Source organism: Prinia subflava, chromosome 4, assembly GCF_021018805.1.
Source record: "Prinia subflava isolate CZ2003 ecotype Zambia chromosome 4, Cam_Psub_1.2, whole genome shotgun sequence".
Lineage (NCBI taxonomy): Eukaryota > Metazoa > Chordata > Aves > Passeriformes > Cisticolidae > Prinia > Prinia subflava.
Genome location: NC_086250.1, coordinates 54305566 through 54331404, shown reverse-complemented (window position 1 = coordinate 54331404; position 25839 = coordinate 54305566). Strand labels below are relative to the sequence as shown.

The 25839-nt window shown below is 41.1% G+C and overlaps 1 protein-coding gene across 2 annotated transcripts in view; it reads right to left on the bottom strand.

Annotated features, from left to right (window-relative positions):
- Positions 1-24902, bottom strand: part of MAPK12 (mitogen-activated protein kinase 12) — a 31341-nt gene extending 6439 nt beyond the window's left edge. Inside the window, exons 1-8 of one of the 2 annotated variants that reach the window (XM_063396806.1) lie at positions 24456-24902; positions 23488-23617; positions 13702-13760; positions 12282-12393; positions 3657-3686; positions 1964-2011; positions 870-984; positions 191-262 (exon numbers count right to left, since the gene is read on the bottom strand). In XM_063396806.1, coding sequence (XP_063252876.1) covers positions 191-262; positions 870-984; positions 1964-2011; positions 3657-3686; positions 12282-12393; positions 13702-13760; positions 23488-23617; positions 24456-24778 — 889 coding nt within the window. In that variant the 5' untranslated portion in view covers positions 24779-24902. Of the gene's footprint in view, positions 1-190; positions 263-869; positions 985-1963; positions 2012-3656; positions 3687-12281; positions 12394-13701; positions 13761-23487; positions 23618-23937; positions 24424-24455 lie in introns of those variants that run through there. The other variant, XM_063396805.1, reaches the window with a different exon arrangement.
- Between the last annotated feature and the right edge of the window lie 937 nt (positions 24903-25839).

Genomic DNA, 25839 nt, shown 5'->3' with positions numbered 1-25839 from the left:
TCTGCTGAAAAAAAACAGTAATACAAGTTTTAATTGGCAGGTGTGCAAAAGTGGTCAGATATGAAATAATGATTTAATGAGAAAGCTGTGAGCTTTCAATTTATACTCATTGGTTTTGGAACAGACTTACTGTATCACATAACCTCTCCTAATTTTCTTACTGCAGTATCATAAAGTCACTGAAGGATACGATCATTTCCCTTGAACAGTGGTCTCCCTGTTATCATCTCAGCCATTATACAGCCCACAGACCAGATGTCAACTGAAAAAAAGACCAAGAGGCTCATTAACTTGTCTGTTTAATGTGCATAAAGTTTAATTTAAAACATATTTTAAATAAGTATAAAAATTACCTTTATAGCCTGTTATAAAATAACAAGTATGATGAACAGCACAGGTAAAACTACCAGAGTTTTTAATGAGCAAACTAGAGATAATCTCATCATATGCAGAATGAGTTTCTCAGTAGCAGGCACACAGGAAGTAAATTTTCAATGCTTTCAAAAACTTCCTTAGTTATCTTAGTGTTATTTGTATTCCCTCCATTTGCCATTTCCCCCTGTCTGTTCAAATTAAAATCAGCACACAAATTTACAGAAACACAAGAACAGAGACCAGACTGTCATGTCTGTATAATTTTTTTCTAATCACCTTAGCACTTTCTGTTACTCTCAGAAAACATATATAAAAAACCCCAAACTCACCACCACATGATTACCTGCAATTTATCTACAAGGAAATGCTGCATAATTATATTGTCATTTCCACCTCCACTTTCTTATTCATTTCAGAAACAAAGTCTTGTTGATATATCACTTGATTCAGTGAAATGCTTTAGCTCTTTAAGATACTTCTGAAGAGACACTGACCTGTCTGAGTGTAATGCATCCAGTTAAGTATGACCTCTGGAGCTCTGTACCACCTTGTAACCACATAGCCAGTCATCTCACTGTCTGTATGCCTTGCCAGTCCGAAATCCAGGATCTGTAGTGGAAGCACAAAGCATGTTTACATCAGATAGCTTGTTATCTACTACATACAGTTCTTTAAAATTGTAGGAAAAAAACCAAACTGGAGCACTCTCCAGAGATCAGTTTATTTTTGTATCCTTTTCTCATTGAAGTGTCTTGTTCTCATTTTAAAAATCATGACAGGTAGCACAAGAGATTCGAATAACTTTTTTTCAAGTTACACACTTCTGTGGCACCATCAAAAGCTGAAAGACCAGTAAAGAAAACAATAAATTATTCACTTATCAATTAAAAAGATACTGGACACATTTAATGTAAAAAAATCCCTGCCCACAGAATCAGCATTGTAGCAAGTTACAGCTAAAAGAACAGAACCCATTTTAGACAGTGTCCCTTGCTCTCATATCCCAGGTGGCACAATTATTCAAGAGTGTATCCCAACGATATTCTGAAGTAAGATGGTATTGTTATTTCTACTTTATGAGTAACTGATACAAGGGAGGACTTCCTGTAGGTCACACTGAAAACTGGCAACAAGAGTAGGAAATGACCATCACTTAGTCCCACCAAGTCTTCTCCAACTTCCAGCATCAACTACAAAGAAGCCTTTTGTAAGAAATGCAAGATCCGTGTAATTTTTTTGAAGTGCTATGCACAATTCAGCTTATTTCTAAGATTCTCAGATATTTCTCTCTAGATATATCAAAGTGTACAGCAGTTAGATTAAAAATGAATGTTATGGCCTTTCACTCCCATAAACTCTATGTCTCTGTTAGGGACGAAACCTTGGCTGTCAGGTCCGATGTGTCCTCACACATCAGGACACAAAAGTCCCCATTCAAATTCCCTGCTGTTCTGTGAGGATGTACAGGCCAATTGTGATTAAAGAGCAAAAAGCCTGGCCCAACACTGAAACCAGCCAGCACGTCCACACTGCTGCACCTCTTGTGTTCTAACATATCTGACTGCTTTTTCAAACAAACATACCTTACCTTCAATTCACAGTCTTCATTTACTGCCAAGTTTCCAGGTTTTAGATCCTGCAACCAGATTTTAAATGAATGGGTTTTTTTATTATTTTACCTCAAGACAATAAAGTACTCTTTCCTTCTTTCTTTCTGGTTTTATAGTTTTTATGTAACCGTTGAACAGCAACAGGTAAAATGATGTCATAACAAATAACACAAACAAGAATGCAGATTTGCCTATGTTTGGCTTTTTTCCAGTATATTTTCCCCACAAGAAACAAAACCTTTTGTTTTCTGCTAGAAGTCAGGAAAATACTTGCCAGTGAAAGAAATGCATTAATTTTTTTAATGAGAGGGGTTGGACATAAATTTGTTGCATTTAATACCAACACCACAAGGTTAACTATTCACATATATAGTTCTGGACTGTATACACTCTATATCAAAATATGCTTTATAAAGGTTCCTTACCCTGACAGACTCAGAAGGAGTACTGAAGGCATCAAACAAGATTTTACATAAAACCCTATGCTCTCTTCTGTGGAAAAAATCCATTTCCTAAGAAAGTCAATACTACTGCAACATGAAAGAAGTATTCCTTTAAGTCTCTTAAGCCACCTTAGAGACTTCTACTGATCTTCCACAGTTGTAAAGTTTAGCAAAGGGAAGAATACTGGGCAAGGGCTACGATGATATTGCAACATCAGTGATTCAGACATACATAATCAGAAATATATTTTCCTTTAGCTTTTTCAAATCTTTGTTTTGATACACTTTAGCACAAGATCTTCAGAAGTATCTTCTCTGTGAACTTTTTAACTGTTTTATACAAAGATATTTTAACATCACAGGGACCTTGAGGAGAAACAATTTGGTGCAAGAAGCCATAACAAAACCAAGAAGCTCAAGGGTCATCAAGACCTTGGAAGAAAACTAAGCAATGGTAAGTTTAGACCACAATCCCAGCATTTGCAAAAATAAAAATATAAATATCTTACATTATTTTGCAGTTTGAGTAGTTTCCATGTCCAGCTTAAAGCTACTATACAATGTGCATTTTCTATGGTGCTCCTGATACTTTATTAAAAATGGAAAATTTCTGCTGTTCTAATGAAGTATTGGGGGAAGCTATGCTACTTGGTACCATGAAGGCATCATTCAGAACTTCTTCACAGTGCAGAAGTGATTTAAAATGAACTTTATACAGACAAGGGAATCAAAAAGAAACAAATGCTTAATTTGTCTCAGAAAAAAATGGGGGTTCTTAAGTGTCTATAATTTTGGACAATTTTTTTCAGTTTCTACAGTTCCCCAAAACTTTGAACACTAATATAAGGTTTAAAGAAAACCTAAGCATTGTTTTTAAAAGTTTAATCTTCATTTAAAAAACCCCAAAACAAAACAAAAAAATCCCCACAACCAGAAAAAGCTCTTATCCATCCAAATTTAGACACTATTTGCTTTTGTGGAGACTTAGAATTCAACTTCACCAAGTCATCTAGGAACCCCCAATCTAAGCTGTATTCAGTGCAACTTGAGTGCCCAGCTTACACTGAGACAGCCATGCCACCTTTTGTTCCCATGGAAGAAGAAATCAAAGGCACCAACAAATTGAGAAAACCTATCAACAGAATTTCAGGTATATTATAAGCATGTTTAAACACAAACATCACTCACATTATCAAAATAGAAACATCTTGCTTGTTTTTCCACTTACCCTGTGAATTATGCCTGATGAGTGAATATACTGTAAAAAGAGAAAATATTTTTTTAGTTGAGGTCCTGAGTTTAAAAGTTGCCTGAGGTAAGAAAGAAAGTAATTTTTCATGGTGCTAAAGTAAACTGAAATTAAAAACTGTTTATTTATTGCACAGATCATCAGTTTAGTTATGGTTTTAATGTTCAGATAATTATAATAGCATTTTGTCCTTTCCCTCCCCTAATAATGAGAAATCACTAAATCAGTTTGAGTACTGCAACAGATATACACATATATCAGAATGAAACATGCTATTTTATATATCAGAAATGCTCTCCTGCCATAGGTGTCTCTGGTGTGCCATCGTAGTTTAGATTCATATGCTTCAGCAGCACTGGCTTTTAAGAGATAATTAAAACTGGGATGAGGGCCAGCCAAGGTCTTATCTGAGCATTCCTGCTACATGCTTCAGTATTTCCTCAATGGAAAATGGAAAGGTCAAAATCAAAGACATTCTCTTTACTGGATTATTTTCATCACCCATTCAGTGACCTATTTAAGGGCTCACAAAAGCCAAACAAACAAATTGAACATCCAGGACTAGTTCTTTTGGGATGACACCTGATAAAATGCAGATGTTGGAACCCATGCCTGTCACCAAATGCTCCCCACTAGGGTATGCAGTTTCTCTCACCAGCTGAATGACACCCAAGAATAGAGTATTTTCATCACAGTCAATAAAGGGAACTTCCAGTAACTAGCTCACATACATGCATCTCTTGCAAGGATCAAAATGCAGAAAGTTTTTCTGAACTGAGGACATGGTTTCCAAGAGCACTGTGGGATGTGCCAGTCCCTTCAGGTGTGGGGAACTGATCTGAAACCCCCACAGACCATACCAGTGATTATAAGAAACACAAGAACTGTAAAAGCTTTTAAACAAAAAGACTTGAGAAAAGATGAAAAAGATGCAAATCCTCCAGCTTCACCTAAAGAATTTTCATTTCATTACACCCTGAAGAATGGGACAAGTAGCAGCAGAGTCACTGGGAACTAGCTGGCAGAGCCAGAGAAGAGCAGCCAGGAATAGTCAGCATAAAGTCACAGATATGCATAGAAGAAAGCAACTTTGCAGGATAATTGCAAATCAGCCATAGGTTGTCTCATAGGTTCTGAAAAAAAGGGGGAAAAAGCCCCCACTTCCTTTAACCCTGTGCCTACAACTTTACCAATCCATGCCAGGCCGTGGTAGGGCCCTGCTGCTGCACGGTCACACTCCTGACTGCTGTACCACAGCTCAGGCCTGTGTTGGCATCTGCAGCAGACCAGCTCCTGCTGCAGATTACTTGCAGGTTGGGCAAGGTTTAACATCACCCGTAGGAAATGCCAAAGCCCTGCACAGGATTTCCTGGGGTTGACACAAGACACTGAGGGCACAGCTGCTTCACAGAATGTTGGCTGTGAAACCGCTACAGCAAACAAAATACTACAAAATATTTTATCTGTCATGGATGTGCATGAAGTGAATTGGGACAGGAGGAGGAGGTGGAAGTTTATCAATTGTACATGGAGACCATATGCACCTAAAAAAATCCAAAACAAACCCAAACCAGAAATGTAACTGTAAATACCTAAACTCCCAACAAATTAAGAAAAAGATATCCTCTTTCATAGCTGTCTTGGTCAAGGATATCACAATATCTACTTGCATTCTAAATGATTTCAATATCTTCTAACTGAAGCCTCTTGATTTTCCAGAACAGATGCTTATATTCTATACAGATGCAAAATATTCTATAGTCAGTTTTTGCTGCTAAGACTGTACACAGTAAAAAACTAGCTGGCAGACCCAGTTACGTGGCACCTAAGAACATGGAATGTACAAACAGAAATTAAAGGTCTGCACCCTGCACAGTTTCAGTTAAAGTAAATCTCACCTGTTTGGGGGAAGAGTATGGTTTTCCTGGCATTCTCACCCCACTGAAGGTTTTATGAGTGTTCAGAGCACCAATATCATGTTAACATTTTGGGGGAAGCTCCTGTGTTTTCTGAATGCTTAACATAACACTACTGAGAAGACATGAAATAGCAGTTATTCCCGATGGTAACACACATATCAGCCTTTCTGTGAGCTGAAATTGTGGTGCTGTGCTACAGTGTTTCTTTAACAACAGCAGTATTTTTTTTTAACTGCATCTCATAATCTCCTGGCAGGTAACAACACTGGAACTATGCCAGTTTTCATTCAGAAGGTTTTCCATTTCTGTTCAATAGCCTTCTGAAATGGGATCCTGTTCTTACTGGTTCTACTCACTAAATTTTTGACAGATTTTTCATTCTTAACATGGTAAAACTATTCAGGACACATCCTTCACAATGTTTTTACCACTTCACCTGAACCATATTTGATTCAAGAAGCCAGTTAACACAAGTGAAGCCTTGGAGCACAGGAGCTCTATGCATTATCCTAAAGACAATTTTTGGTAGCATGCATAAATCCTGAAATGCAAGCTTCAGATCATGCTAGGAAGTCATCCAACAATCATCTAAATTTTAAGCATTCTTTTCTTTATATGTAATCTCTACACAAAAAAAAGCTAATCAAAAGGGAATTAGTCAAGACTCAGGAGAATGTGTTCTAGGCAACATGCAAAATGAAAATGAAAAGCATCTTGTCAGGGAAGTAAAATCTGAAAAGGAAATGAGTCAGAAGGGGAAGGGAAAGCAGAGATGCAGAAAAAATCCCGCATAAATGTGAACAAAAGGCAGTAAATGCAGATGAGAAAAGGAGAGAACTAGAGTAGGTACAGCTTACCGTAAGTATGGCAAAAGAAGCTTGAACAGGTGTTTGTATGGCCCAAGAGCTGTCTGTCCCTTCTCAAGCACTATGAATAAACAGAGGACTGACAGCCACCTCCCCCAGACCTCTACGAACAGGAGCCCAGGTGGCATTCCTGCAGAACAGGGACCCAAGGCTGAGAGCTCCAGTCTCTTTCCACCTACATACACAGACATTTATGTTTAGCTTGCCTTCTGCACTGTTTGACAATATGCTGCTTTTCTATCAAACAACAACAAAAAAGAAATTATGGAAGCCCTTCCAAGATGCAAGCTCACACTTAAGTAAAATTTAATGCCAGACTAAGGCCTGACTGACTAGGAAACAGAAAAAGGAGAGGCATGTCATTGTTTTTAAAGGGTGTCACATCACATTGAATTCTGATAAATTACAAGGCTCACGAAAGAAAGAAAATGAATATTCATTCTCTGTAGAAAAAAAGACAGTAAAATTATAAGAACTGACAAAAAAGAACTGTACAGACTTGCAGAGCAAAGGCTGAAGAGTTTATACACATCTTCATGAACTCAGTCTTGACCTCAATTTATACAGGTTTTTTAAAATCAAGGCTGTTGATCCCTTTGCATATAACCAATCCAGTACCAGTCTACAGAAAAAATGTAGAAATGAAGCCTGCAAGGAAACAACTGGGAGGCTTAGCAAAAATCTCCCTTATCCCTTCACAGTACATCAGTCATGCAGAGTTTTTCCTACACACATTTAACTGTCACATGTAAACAGGTTGTTACAGTAGAATATGTGATGTGACAAAAATGATGAACAGCCTTCTTCCCTTTGACCAAACATAAATACAGATACTATAAAATTCTTATATACTTTACAAAGGACAAATGCATATTGCAGGTTACATCTTTAACACCAAAAAAACCCCTCATAATAGACTCCATCCAAGTTAGAAGGTGAAAAACAGTCACCATACAAATGAGAGGCTAAGCTTGACAAGCTGAGTGAGTTTTACCACCAAGATCTACAGTGGCATACTCGCCCTTCCCAGGTGCTGCAAGCTTTTTCCCTTACAATGCCTGTACTGAGTACTAAGTATGTGTTTGTTCCCCATGCCACGCCAAAAAAGCAATCCAAGTAAACACAGATGGGCTGTCTTTAACCAACGTACAGTAAACCTTAAAAAGTACAAGAATTTCATGCAAAACTTGGCTAAACCTTTCTTAAACAGCTAATTTACTGATATCTTTAAAAGAATAAACAAATTACTGACTCATTTTCTTTTTTGTTGGCATGCTAGCAATGCTGCTTTCAGCTTAACACATTTCCTAGACAGGGCTACAAGAATGTGCTTCAAACACTGGACCATTCCTATTTCCTAAAAATATTTCCAGCTAGGTGTGTACTTCTGGCTGAAATGGTTCAATGAGAATCCAAAATTTAATGGAACAGATACAGTAATGACTGTTCTCTAGAGTTTGCTGGGTAATAAGTAATGACAAAACAATCTAGTAGGTGAATATTTTATTTGCTGCAGGTAATTTTGAGGTAAGTACAGCTGTGCTCTCAAAAACATGGGGTAAGAAACTGCTCAGGTAAACCACTTCTTACAGAAGATCTACCACAGTTACTACCTCAGCATCCCTGCTGGTTGCTGGTTGCCATGTAACTGCTTTTATTTTTATTTCCCTCCCACAGGAGACAGTCCTTCATGGACTGTTTCAGCATGTGTTCTTTACACAGGATGCAGTTCTTCAGGAGTGGACTGCTCCAGTGTGGGTCCCCCATGGGCCACAGGTCTTGCCACAAAACCTGCCAGAGGCCTGCTCCAGCATGGACTCTCTGTGGGCTGCAGCTCCATTTAGGCCACATCCCTGGGCTCCAGTATGGGGTCCTCCATGGCTGCTGTGGAGATCTGCTCTGTTGTGCTCCTCCACGGGTTCCAGAAGAGCAACCCGTGCCACCATGGTCTTCATGGCCTGCAGGGAAATCTCTACTCCAGCACATGTAGCACCTTCTCCCCCTCTATCCTCAGTGACCCTGGTGCCTGCAGGGCTGCTTCACATTTTCTCAATCCCCTCTCACAGCTGCTGCGCAGCATTTTTTTATCCCTGCTGAAATCTTTTACCACAGACATGTCATGGATATTGCTGATGGGCTCAGCTTTAGCCAGCAGTGGGTCTGCCTTGGAGCCTGCTGGACCTTTGTTCAACATGAAGGCAGTTCCTGGTGTCCTCTCACAAAAGCCACCCCTGCAGCCTTCACCAACAAACAAACATTGCCACAGCTCATCCTCAGATTCCTGCTCTGTTTTCTTCCCATGTGTGTCAACCACACACGGTTGCTCCATTTGTCTTCCACATTTACTGATCCAGCAGACTTTAGTGTCAACCCTTGGGGCCACAAGTTCTGCTCTGCTGGCCTCTGTCATATAGGACCAAAATAGGTTTCTAAGCCATTTCACTGGAATTAAATTAATTATTCATCCTTTCCACTACACTCAACCTAAGCTAATTATTTACAGTTCATATATTGCTTGCCTGTAAAGTTAGCACAAATGATGTTTTTCATCCCTGGTGAATAGCACAGCTTTCCTGGAAATCTGCTTCCTAGACAGTTACCTGCAACTTAAACAGGCCACGCCACTTACACAGTCCTTGAGACAACACTTATTAGGACATGGCTTTGTGACTAAGGAACTAACTACAAAACTGAAATTGTAACTCCACATTCAAAGTCCAGATTAGAGGTGAATTTTCTCCAGTTTAAATAAAACCAATTTCCCCAAACCTGGCTTTAGTTTACCTGACTTTAGCTCCTGCATTTGTAAAATGGGAATTATAGCACTTAAATGCACACCTCTAGAACACAAAGGATAATTACCCAGCATATGTAAAAGGCTATGTGAGCAAACATCTACTAAAATAAGATCATAAAATCCAGGGTAGGGTCAAAGAGAAATCAATAATGCATGACTCAACAAGAAAGTATATTTACATTTTGTGATGGGAATAAAACAATTTGCTTGCCCTTCTGTATCTGCTACGTGCTGAGAGACAGCAGAACCGTGGTTATGCTGTTCCTGATGTTCTTGTCCAGGCACAGTATGCTGTCCTGCTATTTAACTATTTTTTAGTAGTGTTTGGCAATGCAAGTATAGATCTGGATGGATCCACATCCTGCTGGATGTGCCAGACATTCCTGTATCTAAATCAGGTATTTCCACTGCACAAGCACATCCCTACACTGACTTCACTTATCTGTGCAAGCACAGAGGAAATTCTGCCCACACATTGTGTTTACAGGGCTGTAAAACCAAAACTGTACAGTGCCAGCAGCAGCCAAGGAATGACATTCAATTTAACACAGTGCCATTCCACAGCATCCTTACACCATGTGTCTCCAGAGCAGCAAAGAGAACTGAACAGGCACCACTGCAGGAGAGGTGGGATAGAGCCTGCAGACCTTGATCAAGGTTTTTCTTCTCTTGGAATTGTGTCACCAAAAGAAATCAGTAGTAAAGAATTAGTAGCCTTTTTATGATCAATAGCTGTGTATACCCAAACACAGTAATCTAACAACTGTAGTATTAATCTAGACCAAGAATCATTTTCCCATCACATTAATACATATAAATAAAAACAGGCAGCTTAAGGAATATCTTCTTTTTGTGTTGTAAGACCATGAACTTCAATATACACAGTCCAATTTTTAAGTAGAAAAAAGGAATAGCAATAATAAACAGTATTCAGCAAAAGATGAGGAAGAAAAACATACAAAGTATATGATAGCTAATATATTTAGAATCATTTTTGTGAGAGTCAGTAAAATTCAAGATTATGTTATTTTGCTATAGCTGTAAGCTCTGCAGTCCACAGAAGTACAGTATCTAAGAGATAAAACAGAGATGAATGTAAACATTACTTCTGAGAAAGAATGGAGGATTAATAGTCAGGCTTACCATCTGAAAAGAAAATCATGGACATGACCAACAACTAACTCACACATGGCATTTGGTTACACTTCATTTAAGCAAATGATATATTGAAATCATTATTCTTCCCAAGACTTACTGGAAGAGCTACAAGATGAAGCTTTCCTACACAGTTCAAAATGAGACAAATCTGCATGGTCCATTATAGTCTTTTACAAATCTTTTCCTGATTTCACAGTGTAAAACATCAGCACATAATAATAATAGACACTAGATGTCAAGATCAAGCAAAAGTGACATGAGACCAGAACTCCTAGGGAAACCAAACCATAAGAAAAGCAGACATGAAATGGAAGCAGAGTCAAGTTACCCTGCAGCAATGTGGAAACACTGCCCAGGTGTGTAGAGGCAGAATTTGGAAAGGCAAAGCCCTCTTGTCCTGAATCCAGTAAGAGACACAAAGGTGAACATGAAGGGCTAATACACTCAACCTAGGAGCAAAAACAAAACTAGGGAAAACACAGGCAACTGCACCAGGGGCATGAAAAAGCCAAGGTTCTCAATACGTTCTTTTCATCCATCTTTACTGGTAATATTTGCTATATCATAGGTCCCTGGAAAAGTCTGGAGCAAGGAAGACTTAACTCTCAGTGAAGGAGGATCAGATAGGCAATATCTGAACAAACACAAATGTAACATTTAAACACCCTGATGGGATGCACTGATGAATTCTAAGAGAAGTTGGCCAATGTCATCATGAGGCCACTTAGCATGCGAAAGGTCATGGTGATCAGGATGTTCCTTATGATTGCAAGAAAGCAAATACTGCTCATGTCTTCAAAAGGGTATTGAAGAAGAGGATCAAGGAAGGCCAGTCAGCAGCACCTCACTCTCTGGGAATGTGATAAGCAAGTAATTCTGGAAACCATCTCCAAAAACTACAAGGACAAAGAACTGATTTGCAGTAGTCAACATGGATTTGCAGAAGAAGATCAGATCTGATAGCCTGTTAGCCTTCTGTGATAAGACAGCTGGGTTGGTTTTGTTTACTTTGACTCTAGCAAGGCTTTTGAAACTCTCGTAATACCCTGACAGACAGTGGAAGTCAGAGTTGGATTAATGGACAGTACTGAAGTGCCTGGATCCAAGCTGACTGAACTGCCTTGATCACACAGCTGTGATCAGTGGCAGCAAGTCCAGCTGGAGGCCACCACCTTTAGTGTCCCCCATTAGGGTTACTGAAGTCAGTTCTGTTTAACATTTTCATTACTGACCTGGAGGATGGGACACAGGGCTCCCTCAGCAAATAATGCAGAACTGACAATAATGTTGACACACCAGCTGATTGTGCTGCCATTTAGTGAGACCTCCACAGGCTAAGGAAATGGGCTGACAGGAACCCACCAAAGTTCAACAAAATCCTGGGAAGGAATGACGCCATGTGCCAGACAAGGCTGGAGACAGAGCAGTTTGGCAGAAAAGAACCTGTGCCCTTGCACCAAAGACAACCAAAAGCCTCAAGCTTTAGGCAGAGGATTGCCAGCAACTCGAAGGAGATGATCCTTCCCCTTTTCTCAGCTGTGGTGAGACACACGTGCTGTGCTCAGCTATGGGCTTCCCAGTTAAAGACAGACACTGAAGCAAAGCCAGTGAAACTTAATGATGATGAGTATAGGACTGCAGCATCTAATGTGAGACAAGAACCTGAGAGAGACAGAATATTTTAGCTGTAAAAATATACTTTATATAATGAATTAAATAATGGTTTAGATTTAATGTATATTTTTTACTATACTAGGTGAGATAAATTTTATCTTGCTGTTAAATTATAAGTACTTACAGTTGTCCATAACAGTTTGCTAGGAAAAAAGACTGTGAAATCAAAATAGCAGTAGAACTGGCAAACCTTTAAACCTTTCAGCATCTGATATACCAGGAACTGGATTCGATCTTCAGTTAATTTCTCATGCTTCATTATCTTACTCAAGTCTGTTCCCATAAATGGCATGACAAGGTAGCTTAAAACAAAACAAAAAAATAGGAAAGAAAATCAAACAGATTAACTTGATTAACTTTTTCATGTACATTTAAACATAAATGTATGCTATAGTTCAATTACAATATTAAATTAAAGATCATTCAATTTACCAAACAATTCCTTCATCATCCTCCTACCCTCCAAGCCTGTTTTTATCTGATTGTCTTTAAGAGGTATGGCCCAGTTCTGTCACTGATTATGGAAATTTGCTAGTTATCAGAACTAGCTTAGAAAGAAACTAACCAGAAGTCTCATGATATTTCAAAACCAGCTACACAGAAAACTAAGACATTCATTCAAGGTGAGGTATCTCACAGTCATGACCACCTCACTGAACTAGCAAAATCTGGAGCATGATTTTAGGGTCTCATTTAAAACACAGTGCTTCAATGCTCATCACATATATGTGCATTCTACGACATATGCTGTATAAAATGCTAGCACAATAGACAATATGGACAACATTCCTTTTGGCTCAGTAATCAATATGAACACATGCTCCATGTTCTCTGTGCTTCAATTTCTACATTTTTCTGTCAGATAGATTTCTTTGTTAACATATAAATACACAAGGTTGTTTAGGAAACATAGATACACTAGATGAAATCCAGAACAGTTCTACTAACACAGGAAAGCTACATAAGCCCAAAAGAATTTCTGAGCACTGTGACTCTAGCAACTCTAATTCATCAGAATTGTAGCAGCAAATAAATAAAACAGTGGACATGTCAAACATTTTGTGTCTGAGATGTCACCAAAAGGTCAGGGAAATGTGGTAGAAACAACCTGTACCAGGTGGTGTTTGGACCACTGAATGGGAAACCAGTCATGGGGCACAACAGACCCCAGTGCAGATAAACACTGATAAAACAGCAGCACCAGCACTTTTTAACTGATCCTTGAACTCAGATGGATCCCACTGAGATATGCCACGCAGCAGGGGTAACTTGCAGCCTACCTGACTGGTTAGGAATTGTCCTAACATTTGAGCAACTTGAACCTTAGGGTAAGGAATCAATATTTGTAAGGTGGATTAGGGAATCCACTAAACTGCCATTTACTAAGGGCTGAAAGAAGTAGACACCTTGTAAGACAGGAAACTGATTCTAATGACTATCTGAAAACTGCAGCCCACCAAAGTTGCATGTAAGAGTTATATTAAGATGAAACTTAGAAAAAAAATGTCCATGATGCAACAATTTTGAAATTCTCTGTTTAAAAACAAACAACTTTTCCTCCCAAACAAGCAACAATACACTGGTCCAAAAATAAACAACTTGGAACTTACAAATCATTAAACTTCTCCAGTGTTACATCAGGTGTGAATACATCCAAAATTCCAATGACCTAAAAGAAAAAAAAAGAAAAAAAATTAATGCCTGATTTCACACAATAAAGCCTAAATCACCTAATAAGTAAAAAAATATAATCCAAAACATAGTGAGACATTAGCTACAGGCATAAACACAGCAGAAAGAATACCTAAAGCAGTGCCAGGACTTGGTATGTGTTAGATTTTATAACTCAGACGGCTGCTACACCCTGTGATAAAAAATTAAAAAAGTATCTACTGGAACTAAAATTCAGAGGCTAACTGTTCTAAGTAAGAGGAGACAGAATTTTATCACTTTTACTACTGAAGTGTTGAAAACAAACCAGAAAAATCAGTCTATAATATGAAGCACTTGTAAGTGCTCTCTACCTAGCTGGGCCTGCTGCTTATCAATGAAGTGCACTTTACACATCTAATTTCAGTAACAGGGTAATACAGGTACATAGGCTACAATAGCTTCTTGGAAGTCTAAAGAAGTTTAGAACTAAATGGTTTTTATTGAGAAAAATTAGTAAGAACTTTATATGATTTACTATGGCTTATACCTTAGGTCTCCAAGAGGTTTTTTTTGTCAAACAAAAGCATTCTATCACCGAACAGAGAAATAATAATCTAGTAAAATGGATTTTCCACCACAGCTTTTCCTATTAGTATGGTTTTTGGGAGAATTATATAAACTGTCTGGGTACATTACACTAAATACCAATGCTTCTTTCAAGCACATTGAAGACCAGAAAATTAAATATACAGAACTCAATGCTCAAAAACAAGTAGCTGGAATGATCTCAAACCAGATTTTAGTTTAGATGCTGCTTAATCCAGGAAGTGCCTAAATAACACAGGCTTTTAGAGTTATTTCTTTCTACCTCTGCTGCTAATTCATGAGCATTTCTGTCTATTCAGAGGCAGACTCCCAAGCCTCATGGTGTTTCCCAGGTGCAGGCTGCTATGTCCCAGAATCACAAAATATTCTGAGCTGGAAGGGACCCACAAGGATCATAAGTACAACTCTTACATCTCTTGAATGGCCTGTACAGGGATTGAACCTACTAATTTGCTGTTATTAGCAACATGAGGCTGTGCAGGAATTTGCTAGAAGCAAGCTAAAGGACTAATAACTTTACAACCTTGTTCAACCCTATGTTTTGGCCATACAGACGTTAGATCATACATCAAAAATTGTCATCCAAATCAGATACCTTTAAAAAAAAGTGAAAAAAAGAAGCATGAGCAGAAATGGAGGGAGGAAATGCAAAAAAAAGGACATCTTCCTCTATTTAAAGCTTTAAATCCCCAACTGTGATGAAATCCTTATTGCACACAGTTTTAGTCCTTCCACATTAAGGGCAGACTACTATGGTTAGCCTGGATATTATCAAAATGTCATAATGATGAAGACATAAAAACTAATAAAGGTGAAAGAAGAAAATTACAACTCCCTTTCTCTGTAGCCACATGTATCTGAAAAAAAAGTAACTTATAATATTTACCTGGGACTGTTATATGAAACTAATTAAAGAAGAATAACCACTATAAAACAATAATTAAACCCACAGAGGATGTGGTTATTATTTGAAGTAATGCCTCTAGTGCTAACATTTCAGTAAGAATTTTCTTTTTTATTACAGTTTTACATAAGGTTTTCTTTTTCTCTGTGGAGGTAGTGAGAAAAAGGAGGACAGGATTACAAAGACATACTTTGCAACGCAGCTCTACAGGCATTTCCTAAGGCAGTGTGTGTTATGCAAACACACACACAGAGCATACACAGCCAGAAGAGTTGTGTGCTCTCCTCAGATGTACATATATGAAGAAGGAAGTTAACATTTTAGCAGTAATCTTATTTAATATGCATCTTTCCTTATCAAGCCCCATTTTCTCAAAAGTCTTGCTTGTTCTCCTTGAGCTGGTATTTCCATGCCCTCACACACCTAAGCAAGAACCATAAGAAAATAAACCCCATCACATCTGAATGCAGCAGTGAAAGACACTGGGACACCACAACGAAAAGGGACACAGAGGAGGATGAAATTATGTGGATGCTCTATCACAGGCATCTGTGCACCAAGGCATTACCAGGCACCCCTGTGAAACACAGGAGCATGAAGAACATGCTTCCACACCAGCCCCAAAACACACTAATGAAGTTCACTCACATTCTAATGCCTATCCATTCAAGTGAACAGAGTTCCTGGTTCTTACTTCATGCTGCCTGATGTCCACTACTGTTGAGGTAAGGCTCCAAACTTCTGGAGACAAACCTATCACTGCTGCAAATCCTCTATAGTGAATGAAGCCACCAAGACCAATGCCCAGGCTCCCAAAGAAGGGAATTTAAATAATGAACCAGAAAACTCTTTAAATATGCTAAGGATTTCACAATACTTCTTCTCTTGCTTTCCAAAGCAGGTTTGCTAAAAAACCTGAAACCCATCTTAGTGTCCAAAATAGTAAGACATACTAATATTTATTCAATTTTAAAACAGAAGTGAAGGACTCATTTCCTTTTCCTCAGTGATCTTTATTTAATAGTTGTGGTTTGGGATTATTTTCCTGTACTGGAGCAAAGTCATTCATATTTCCATTTAGGCCAGAGATTTTTGCAGCTATATTAAGCACAAGGAAATACGGGATAACATAAATCCTCTGAGGAAGATACAAATCCAGCTACTTGTTCAGGAAAAGGAAAGAAACAAAGTGCAGTCAACTACCTCCTTTATAATGTGATGGAAAATCCTGTTTCTGTTTGAAACCTCTCAATTAAAGAGAGTATTTGTACAAAACTGTATGATGTTCCAGCACTAAAGTAAACCACCATAAACAACCACAAGAATAATTTATTTTTCATAATGTTGCCTATTTGTGAAACCTTCTATAAATACATTTTTGGTGTTAATCAGCACACTTACTGACACTATCAGAGATGGAGGCCCAGCTGAGGAATGAACCCAGTACACTGCAATTGCAATGAAAAGCATCTGTGGAAATCAGCAGCAGTGCTGCCTTTTCAGGGTCTTATTTTTACCCAAATTAACTCTGCCAAGAGGCAATTTCTCAGATAAATAAACCCACAGAGAATGCATCTACTGTACATTTGACTGAAAAATAACCTGGATTTCTTCAGCCTGCACTGAAGTACTTTAATAGCTTTTATCTCAAGGACAGGGTGTAATACTGCATCACTTCCACAGAACTAGATTGGTTTGGGTAGAAGGGACCTTTAAGCTCACTGTAGTTCTAAACCCCTACCATGGGCAGGGACACTTTCCACTAGACCAGGTTGCCCAAAGCCCCATTCAACCCAGCCTTGGACGTTTCCAGGGATGAAGCATCCACAGCTTCTTTGAACAACCTGTGCCAGTGCCTCATGACCTTCACAGGAAAGAATTTCTTCCTTACGTCCAGTCTAAATCTACCCTCTTGCAGTTTAAACTTTTGTCCCTTGTCCTGTCACTACATGCACTTGTATAAAGTTTCTCTTCAGCTCTCCTGTAGCCCTGTCTGTGTACTGGAAGGCAGCTCCAAGGTCCCTCCAGAGCCTTGTCTTCTCCAGGCAGAACAACTCCAACCCTTGCATCATGCCTTCGTAAGAGAGATGTTCCATCTTCCTGAAGTGCAAACCCACAAAACTACCCATCTACTGGTCTAATCTGCTTTCCACAGGTATGTTTCCATCCAATATATTTACTTTGAAGCCAGTGGGTGGTGGGTAGCAGCATTTCCAGCCTTTCTTAACCCCACTGTGTGTGTCCCCCCCACCACACCCACCAACTTTACTATTGTTAACAAATAAGTAACAGGGTCACATTGGTACAGTGGTTTCTTCCCTTCTCAGCTGCCTTCTTTTCCAAACACCATTCCAACAGCAGAGCACAATAGTGAATAGCTCCTTACCTCTGCCCTCCCCTGTACTTTGATATATTGGATTACTTCTATCCAAGGACTGACCCATTACATTTCTGTAGAGGGCAGTTTCTGATGTAAACAGCAGTGGATCAAGAAAAGACCTGAATCTAGTATAAGTTAATAAATAATGTAGGTTATGTCTCTCATACAGTAAGTACTGCTTTCTCTTGCAGATGTTATGCATGAAAACACACTGAAGTTGAGTGACTTTAGCACTCAGGCTAAACATGCAAGTACACTTCTTAAGAGAGAGCCTTGCTGAACTATTATGTCGCATTAAATTTTCTGCAGGATTAACTTCACGTTCCTTTGCTGTTCCCATCATGGGCACCTGCACCCTTTTATTACACTAAGAACTCTCAATCTTTCTAAAATTTTTCCTATTTGTGTCAAGGTTTGTACTGCAGTCACCTCTCTTCCTCACAGAGATGAGGGATGACTGCAAGACCTCCTTTTCTTTTCTCCTGCCAGTCAGCACACTGGCACTCAGCAGCCATACCCATGGGCATCACCACACTGTTCCTTCAAAGGATTCATATGCAACACTGGACAGATTCAAATCCTGCAGACAGATTCATCTTCATCTCTAGACTGGATGGCAATCAAAAGAGAAAGTTTGGGTTTCAGTGCTGCTTTTCTTATTTTCATTTCATGGAATAAGCTCATCAGTCTGCTTTACCTGTACCCAAGGCTGTGTGTGACTAAATGCCTATCAGCTGAAGCCCTGCTACATAAAGCATCCGTTAGTCAAGCTAGGAAACTAGGCAGAAATTACAACAGACACCCCTATGCTGATTTATTGACTTTTGAGTACCAAAATAAAATTACTCCAGAGTCCTGTTAGCTTCCTAGATGTGCTAAGCTTTCAGCCTGCAGAAAAGCAGACAGGAGTGTTTCTCCCTCATAAATTTTTGACAGCAATAAGGTGTCCAGTGTGTTTTTGCTTTCATAAGGACCAATAAGGAGATTTGCCATTTCCAGACAGGAAATATATGCACTTTACTGGAATATATGTACCCAAAGAATGGGAATTTTTATTCCTGCAGGACTTGCTGCAGGAAACCTCTTCTAACACAGTGAACACGCTCTCATCCATTAAGGCATCACTCATCTACAACTCCCCAGTTGTTCAGATTTTGTACACTGCAGACGCTGTTGCTTTCCACTGCTCACGTCAGGCTAGACAAACTGCAAAAGGGGACAGATTTAAGATTTTTCTTAAGCAAGAACATAGTGTGACCAACTGTTTTCTCTGGAACTATTTCCTCCCCTGGTTGACACTCGGTAGGTGAAAATAAAAAGCTCAACATTTTTTCAAAATGAGAAAGAAAACAGAATTAAAAAGCAGAAACCTAAAAGTGCATCATCCTCAGAAATGTAACTGAAGAGAGACAGATAATTTGGTGTCTGTTGGATATCCAATTCCTTCCAAAGGGGAAAAAAAAAGCTACATGCTTCTCATAATGCAAAACACACACTGGTCTTCAGATGTGGGAATACACCAGAGAATAATTTCCACTCTGAGCAATGAATGAGAGCATAATATAGAATACCTTTAAACAAATACTGCAGTGGCCTCTTACATACAGAGTTTCCAGGAAGGGAAAACATCTGTAGAATATTAACTGACCCAAGAAATGTTTAATGGGCATTTGTCAGAAATTTGACACCAGAAACAGACTTTAATGGGTAGAAGTGTGTCAGAATTCCCATGGGTGCCTATATGTACACATAGGTTTACACATATGTACAAACACCACACTTTGGTAAAATCACACTCTGCTCTGACACAAGCCACCAACATGAGCCACTGCTCTTCTTTTCCTCTCTCCAGTGCCATCTCCCCTTGCCAGACATTGTGCACTCCTGCTTGAAAATGTCTCTTAACAAACTGGAGGTGAGGAGGTCCAGGGCTGGACCACAGCAAGCACTGTGCACTTGTTTCAACAAAAGCGGGTATCAAGGTATCACTTACAGTCCAAATGGACAAGAAAATCCAAGTTATTTGCCAAAAGAAATGAAAGGTTCTCCACCTCCACTTAACTTGTCTGGGTTTTGCTCTGCATACACAGACATCTCCATTAACTGCAGAAGAATACACAAATATAGAGCTATGCAAATGTTTGAGAGCTAAAGCTAGGACCAAAGTTAGCACACTGGCCAGATTTTCACTGCTTATGGTTTTAAGCCAGAGCCATAATAGGTAAATTTTAAAGGTCCTCTTTTCAAATGAACTCAAAATGGACAGAAACACAGAACAGAAGCAGCACTATGGGAAAGTATTTCCTAAAGGTAAAAAGACTGTTCCTCTGTACAGTATTCAGCAGCTGTGAAAGACATAATCAAGAGCTGCTAAGGCTGTAGTGGGATGAACACTACAAACTAGCATGATTAAACAAAGGAGAAAAACAACCCCAAGAAGTGCTTTCTTCATAGCTGTGTTTATTCCTCATTTCCATACCATGCCTTTCCATATGCCAGCTATTTATGCAGCTACACAGTGATCCAGCAGCTTATCTCACTGGAAACAAACTTTTCTTTTTGGCAATGTCTTAGGAATTGATTGGGATTAGACTGCTTCTTTAGTAGTAGAAACAGCTTATGAAGTTTGGGAAACATCCTGTGTCCTCTCAAATTAAAAGGCCTACCAAGAAAAACCCCCAAAAACCAACCCCCCCCAACCAAAAAAACCCAAAACAAAACAAAAAAAAACCAAAAACAAAAAACCCCAACCAACCAACCAAACAAAACCACCAAAACAACAACAAAAACCCAAAAAAACAATCCAGTGCCATTAGAGCCCGATTTATTTCTTAACAGACAAGTCTCATCCTCTTCACGCACAGCCTCTGTCTCTTGGCCCTCAACACCCTTTTGGATTGGTTTGCAAAGGCCTGATGAGAAGTCCCATGTGATGAAGTCTGCATGGTTTATACAGGAACATTCCTCACTACAGGGTCTATACAGAAATATGCCTCACTACATTTACTTGAGAGACTTTACAGAGAGCAAAGGTCTAATGAAAGACGGTGTGCCAGCAACCAGCCACCTCCTCCTGAAAATGCCCAAACAGACAAGCAAATTCACCTGTGACTTAGCTTCCCTATGAAATAAAATACAAATCCAGTAAAATTCAGTAGAATTACTCCTGTATTTGCTTTTATGGGACATCTGGTCATATTACAACCCTTCAACATAAAGATGATGAGCATATTCCTCAAAGGGGATATAATGGAGGTCATCTAGGGTATTCAACAGTAGTTTTCTTCTATTTTTCTTCACTGACATGCTGATGAATTATATGACTGAGACAGGTTTAATGGTATCTTCTGCTATCTTAATGGAGGATCAGAGCTGCTCTTTTTAATACAATGTGTCAACCGTTACAATTTCTTCCATCATTCTGAATACAGCATGAGGTTAAATAAACTGTGATAATGTATTGCTGCATGCTTAACACAAAAATTCCCTGAAAGCTACGAGGGGAAGAGATCGTCCACTGAGAGATAATCATAGCAAAACAAATAAAAATCACACTTTCCATAAAAGCCAACATCAAATTCCTCAGGGTTACAGAAGTAATTCTGAAACAAAACCAGGTAAGAAGAGTGAATTGGATATAATTTTAACTATCAAATAAACAGAAGAAAGTCTTTCCTGTGATGGTAGTGAGACTCCAGAGAAGCTGTGGATGCTCCATCCCTGGAAGTGTTCAAGGTCAGGTTTGATGGGGTTCTGAGCAACCTGGTTTAGTGAAAGGTGGTCCTGCCTACAGCAGAAGGGTTGGAACTAGCTCATCTTTCATATCCCTTTCAATGCAAACCATTCTGTGGTTCTACGTTTCTATGAAATACGCATAAAGAACCTCTTTGACAGAATGGTTGTGGGTCAAAGGCTGAAAGTCCTGATGAGGAGCAATACTGCCATTCTGGTTTAATTTTGGATGGGTGAAGCAGCTAAGGGAGCACCTTTGAGATCAGCTCAGGAATTGAAAATCCTAGAAGGCATTGCTGCTGCTTCTAGTCCACCATGGCAAACATGACTGACAGAAAGGAAGTGAGGCTGGGGTGGCAGGCAGGAGTTGTCTAGATGGCTGTACTGCCATGTCAGTCTCATACAGATGGCTGGAACAGTTTCTGCCTCCAATCCCTGCAGGATCATTTATTCAGTCTTTGTTCTCTAATGAGTAGATGCCATAATTCATGTTAAAACCTTTCCTTAGTACATAAACCTTTTCTTTCTGTGCCCCAAACTGTTTCCTAAGATTGTAAATCATTCCCTTCCTTCATACATATTGATTTGTAACTTGTACAGATTGTGCTCAGGCTCCCCAGAGAGCATTTTCTTCTGGACTCTTTAATTACCAATTGAGCCCACAGTGGAGTTCTAGAGTATTATTCTGAAGGGCATACACTGCATAAAACCTGCTAGGAGTGGAAAATGCTACCCCAACAGATTATTCTGGGAAGTTGAAGAAAAATAATCTCAAAATTGTGGACACACTTAGGAGCTTGGCAACTGCACAGGCTGCCCTGCTCCCAAATGTTCAGTAAAGAAAATGCTGAGAGTATTAAAGCCCATACACAGAAGTTTCCTGCAAACATTAACTCTTTAACATAGACAGCAGTGGTTATGAGGCAGTTACTTTGAAGTAATCAGACTAAAAGATTTAGATTAAAACAAGCAGACAGTTTCTTACGCCTGCAAAAAGCTCTTTTTTGTTCTGGACTGTCAGGACAGCTCACAAATTATTCCTCAAACTAACCTAGTTGGTACTCACAGTCTTGGTATTATAATGTTAAATGGCAATGACTAGTAATTGTCATTACCGCTTTCTCTCATCCTCACTTTTGATCTCTCAGCTTTTTGTGAAGGTCCTCTGAATGGACGTATGCTCTAATCTTCCACATCAACTAAGATTTTAAACCATGTTCTTATGCATCATTTTAACAACTCCCTCCAAACTGTAACTTTTTTTATCCCATATGCATTCTTCATGAACAGCACTTAAAATGACTACTGTGACCCTCCAAGCCCACCCTGGGACACTTCTCACCCAGAACCAATGCTCTGACTCCATAAAAACTGTTTTTGCACAAAATTCTTTCTTATTTTTTTAAACCCCTCAACAGTATTGGAACCATGAATCTTCCTCTCAATCACATTTTCAACACTTCTTTCTACAGCTGTTCTTTCATGTTACATGGCAATTATGTGCAATTCTATTACCTATTCTCTGCTTCACAGTAAAGCAACTAGTTTAGTCATTTGTGGACTTTTCCTGTTTCCCATTAGTGGGAAATTCCCATTTCCCACGTTATCAGCCTGAAAGGTTCAAATGCTTCATGAATGAAAAAAAAATGAGAAAACTGCTAACCCCTCCCCAGAGATATGCATGTGTGCATCTTCTTGCAAGCTCAGGGGAATAAAATAAATTAAAAAAAAAAAAGAAAAAAAAAGAAAAAAAAAAAAAAAAAGATGCTGGCACCTGAGACCCACAGATGTGTTCTCTGTATTCTCCCGCAACTCACAATTCCCAGGAATGTAGTAATGGAGACTGTAATTTCTGGTCTTTAATCCTTCTCACTAGCACTGAGCAAACTGCACTGTGGTCCCAACCTTCCCCACCCAATCTTTCCTACATGGAAATTAAGTGGTGTTTCCCACAGGATATTCTAGTTTGTGTGAACTGATGTTTGTAGGACAGACAGACAAAAAACCAGGCTGAAATATTCCAGAAGTCCATTCACCTATACATCTGACTTATCCAAATCTATGTATTTTCTTTGATTTAGAGTGCCTAAGCCGTAGTTTTGAGCTAACGACTCAACTCACGTTTTCATGCTTCATGTGTTTCAGGAGACGCAGCTCTCGGTAAGCTCGTTTGGCAAAGAGCTCAGACTGAAACGGGCGATACAATTTCTTAATGGCCACTTTGGTACCACTTCTTCCATCGACGGCTGAGCTTTAAGGGAAAAGAAAGAGTTTGGTGAGCAAGGAGCCAAACAAGTCTGCAAAGCCCAGCAAAGCCGGCCAGCACTGGGCAGCGGCTGCATCCTGCCCCGTGCTGCCGGGCCCTCGGGCAGCCGCCCGTGCCACGGGGGGAGATCGCCGCCCACAGCACCTCTGCCAGCAGCCAGCTCATTTCAATCGTTCAAAAGCATGCCAGACTCTGTGATGAAATGCAGACAATTATCAAAAGCTTTAAAGAGGAACATCTGCGGAGTGGGAAAAAAAAACCCCGAAATACGAGACAAAAATATCCCACAAAACGCCCAAACCCACCACCAACGCAGAGCCAAACCAAGGGGCCCGCTCCACGGCTTCAACGCCTTGGGCTTCGGGGACGCTGCTGCTCCGGGGTGCCGCGGGCAGCGCTCTGCGGGCAGGGCTGGGGCAGGGCTGGGGCAGGGCTCGGGCAGCTCCGCGGGCACGGCTCGGGCAGCTCCGCGGGCACGGCTCGGGCAGCTCCGCGGGCACGGCTCGGGCAGGGCTGGGGCAGCTCCCCAGGCAGGGCTGGGGCAGCTCCGCGGGCTCTGCTCGCTCCAGGGACGGAACACGGGCGGGTCGGGTCCCCCGGGGAACAGCCCGGCCCGGCGCGGCCAGGTGAACAGCGGGGCTGCCCCTGTGGCCCCGTGGCGCCGGCGGCAGCGGGCGGAGCCAGCCCGGGTCCGGACAACAACCGGGAAAAGTTGGCAGGGAGCACCACGCCAGAGGGCCGGGCCCGGCAGCATCCCCCGGGCCGGGACAGAGGCCGCCGCCCCCGCCGCCCGCCCCCGGGCTGCCCCCGCCGCCCCGCTCACCACACGGCTCCGTAGGCGCCCGACCCCACCGGCTGCAGGTCCCGGTAGCGGTCCCGCACTTCCCAGAGGGTCTTGGTGATCTCCTGGCGGTAGAAGCCGTTCTTGGGGGAGGACATGGCGCTGCCGACCCCCGCCGGCACACGCCGACAAAGAGCCCGGCCGGGGAGCGGGAGCGGCCGGCGCCGCCGAGCCGGGCTGCGCTGAGGGGCTGGGCCTGAGCGAGCAGCACCGCCCGCGCCCGCCCCGCGCAGCCCCGCCGGCACCGCCCGCCGCCTCGGCCCGGCCCGGGGGACCGGCACCGGGATCGGCACCGGGACCGGCATCGGGACCGGCAGCGCCCTGCCTCCCCTCCAGCGCGGGCGCCTGGGGCTGCGTTCCGCCGAGGCTGGGGCGTCCCGGCGGCGGGGCGTGCCCGGTCAGGCAGGCAGGTGCCCGGGCTCCCGCCGTCCGTGCGGGTCCTGGCAGTGCGGACCAAACCCCTCCCGGCCACGGTGCGACCCTGGCGCGGGGCCCGTTTTGTCCAGATTCCGGTCAGGTGCCGTCGGCTGCTGCATCAAAGTGTTCAGGGGCACGGGAAACTGCGGCTGGTAAAGCTGGGGGTCCAAAAGTGAGCTTTTGTATGGCCTCTGCCCTGAGACGAACAGCTGAGGAGTCCCCAGATCATCCTAGTGATTTATAGGGTCAGACCACAAATTACAACGATATTTCATATAGTTAAATAAAATCCAGCACACACTTGGTTTGGGTGCTCAGAGTAAGTGGTCCTGTGCAGGGCTGAAGTGAACTGGAATGGAACTGTGCAGCAGGCTTGAAATGGTTGCAGTGCTGGAGTACGGACACGAGCAGCCTTCTCAGTAGCTCTATAATAAATAGGTCTGGGCCAGCAACACGTGTAAGGCAAAGACCTGGTTTAAAATATGTTTTATGTGTTCTCTTGTGAATATAATTAAAATTCTTGTCCTTCAGGGTCTGGTAAAGCCTTTGTTTTGTTTGACTTCACCCCTGAGCAATGTTGCTGAGGTTAGATAATTCAGATTTGCTGTCACTAGAGTTCAGTTTGTGGTTTAGCTCTGAAGGAGCAATCTGGACAAGTTCCATGGCTCCCAGTGCCATTTTGGTAGTTGCCAGGGGCCCAGCCCTTTTCGTGCCTGACTCCGAAGAGCCGCCCTGCCTTTTCTCCTCCCAGGGTGCAGGAAGAACACAACCTTCCAGCCACCAGCCCTGTGTTCCAGTGCTGCTCTCCACTGGTCTGTTCGAATCTCTGGTTTAGTGAGAATGGAGAGCAACCTTCTGACATTTAGCAGGTAACATGAGGCTTGTGAGAAGTGTTAGATCAATGATAGATGTTTACATTTAAAAATCCACTGCCCCAGGAAATTATTTT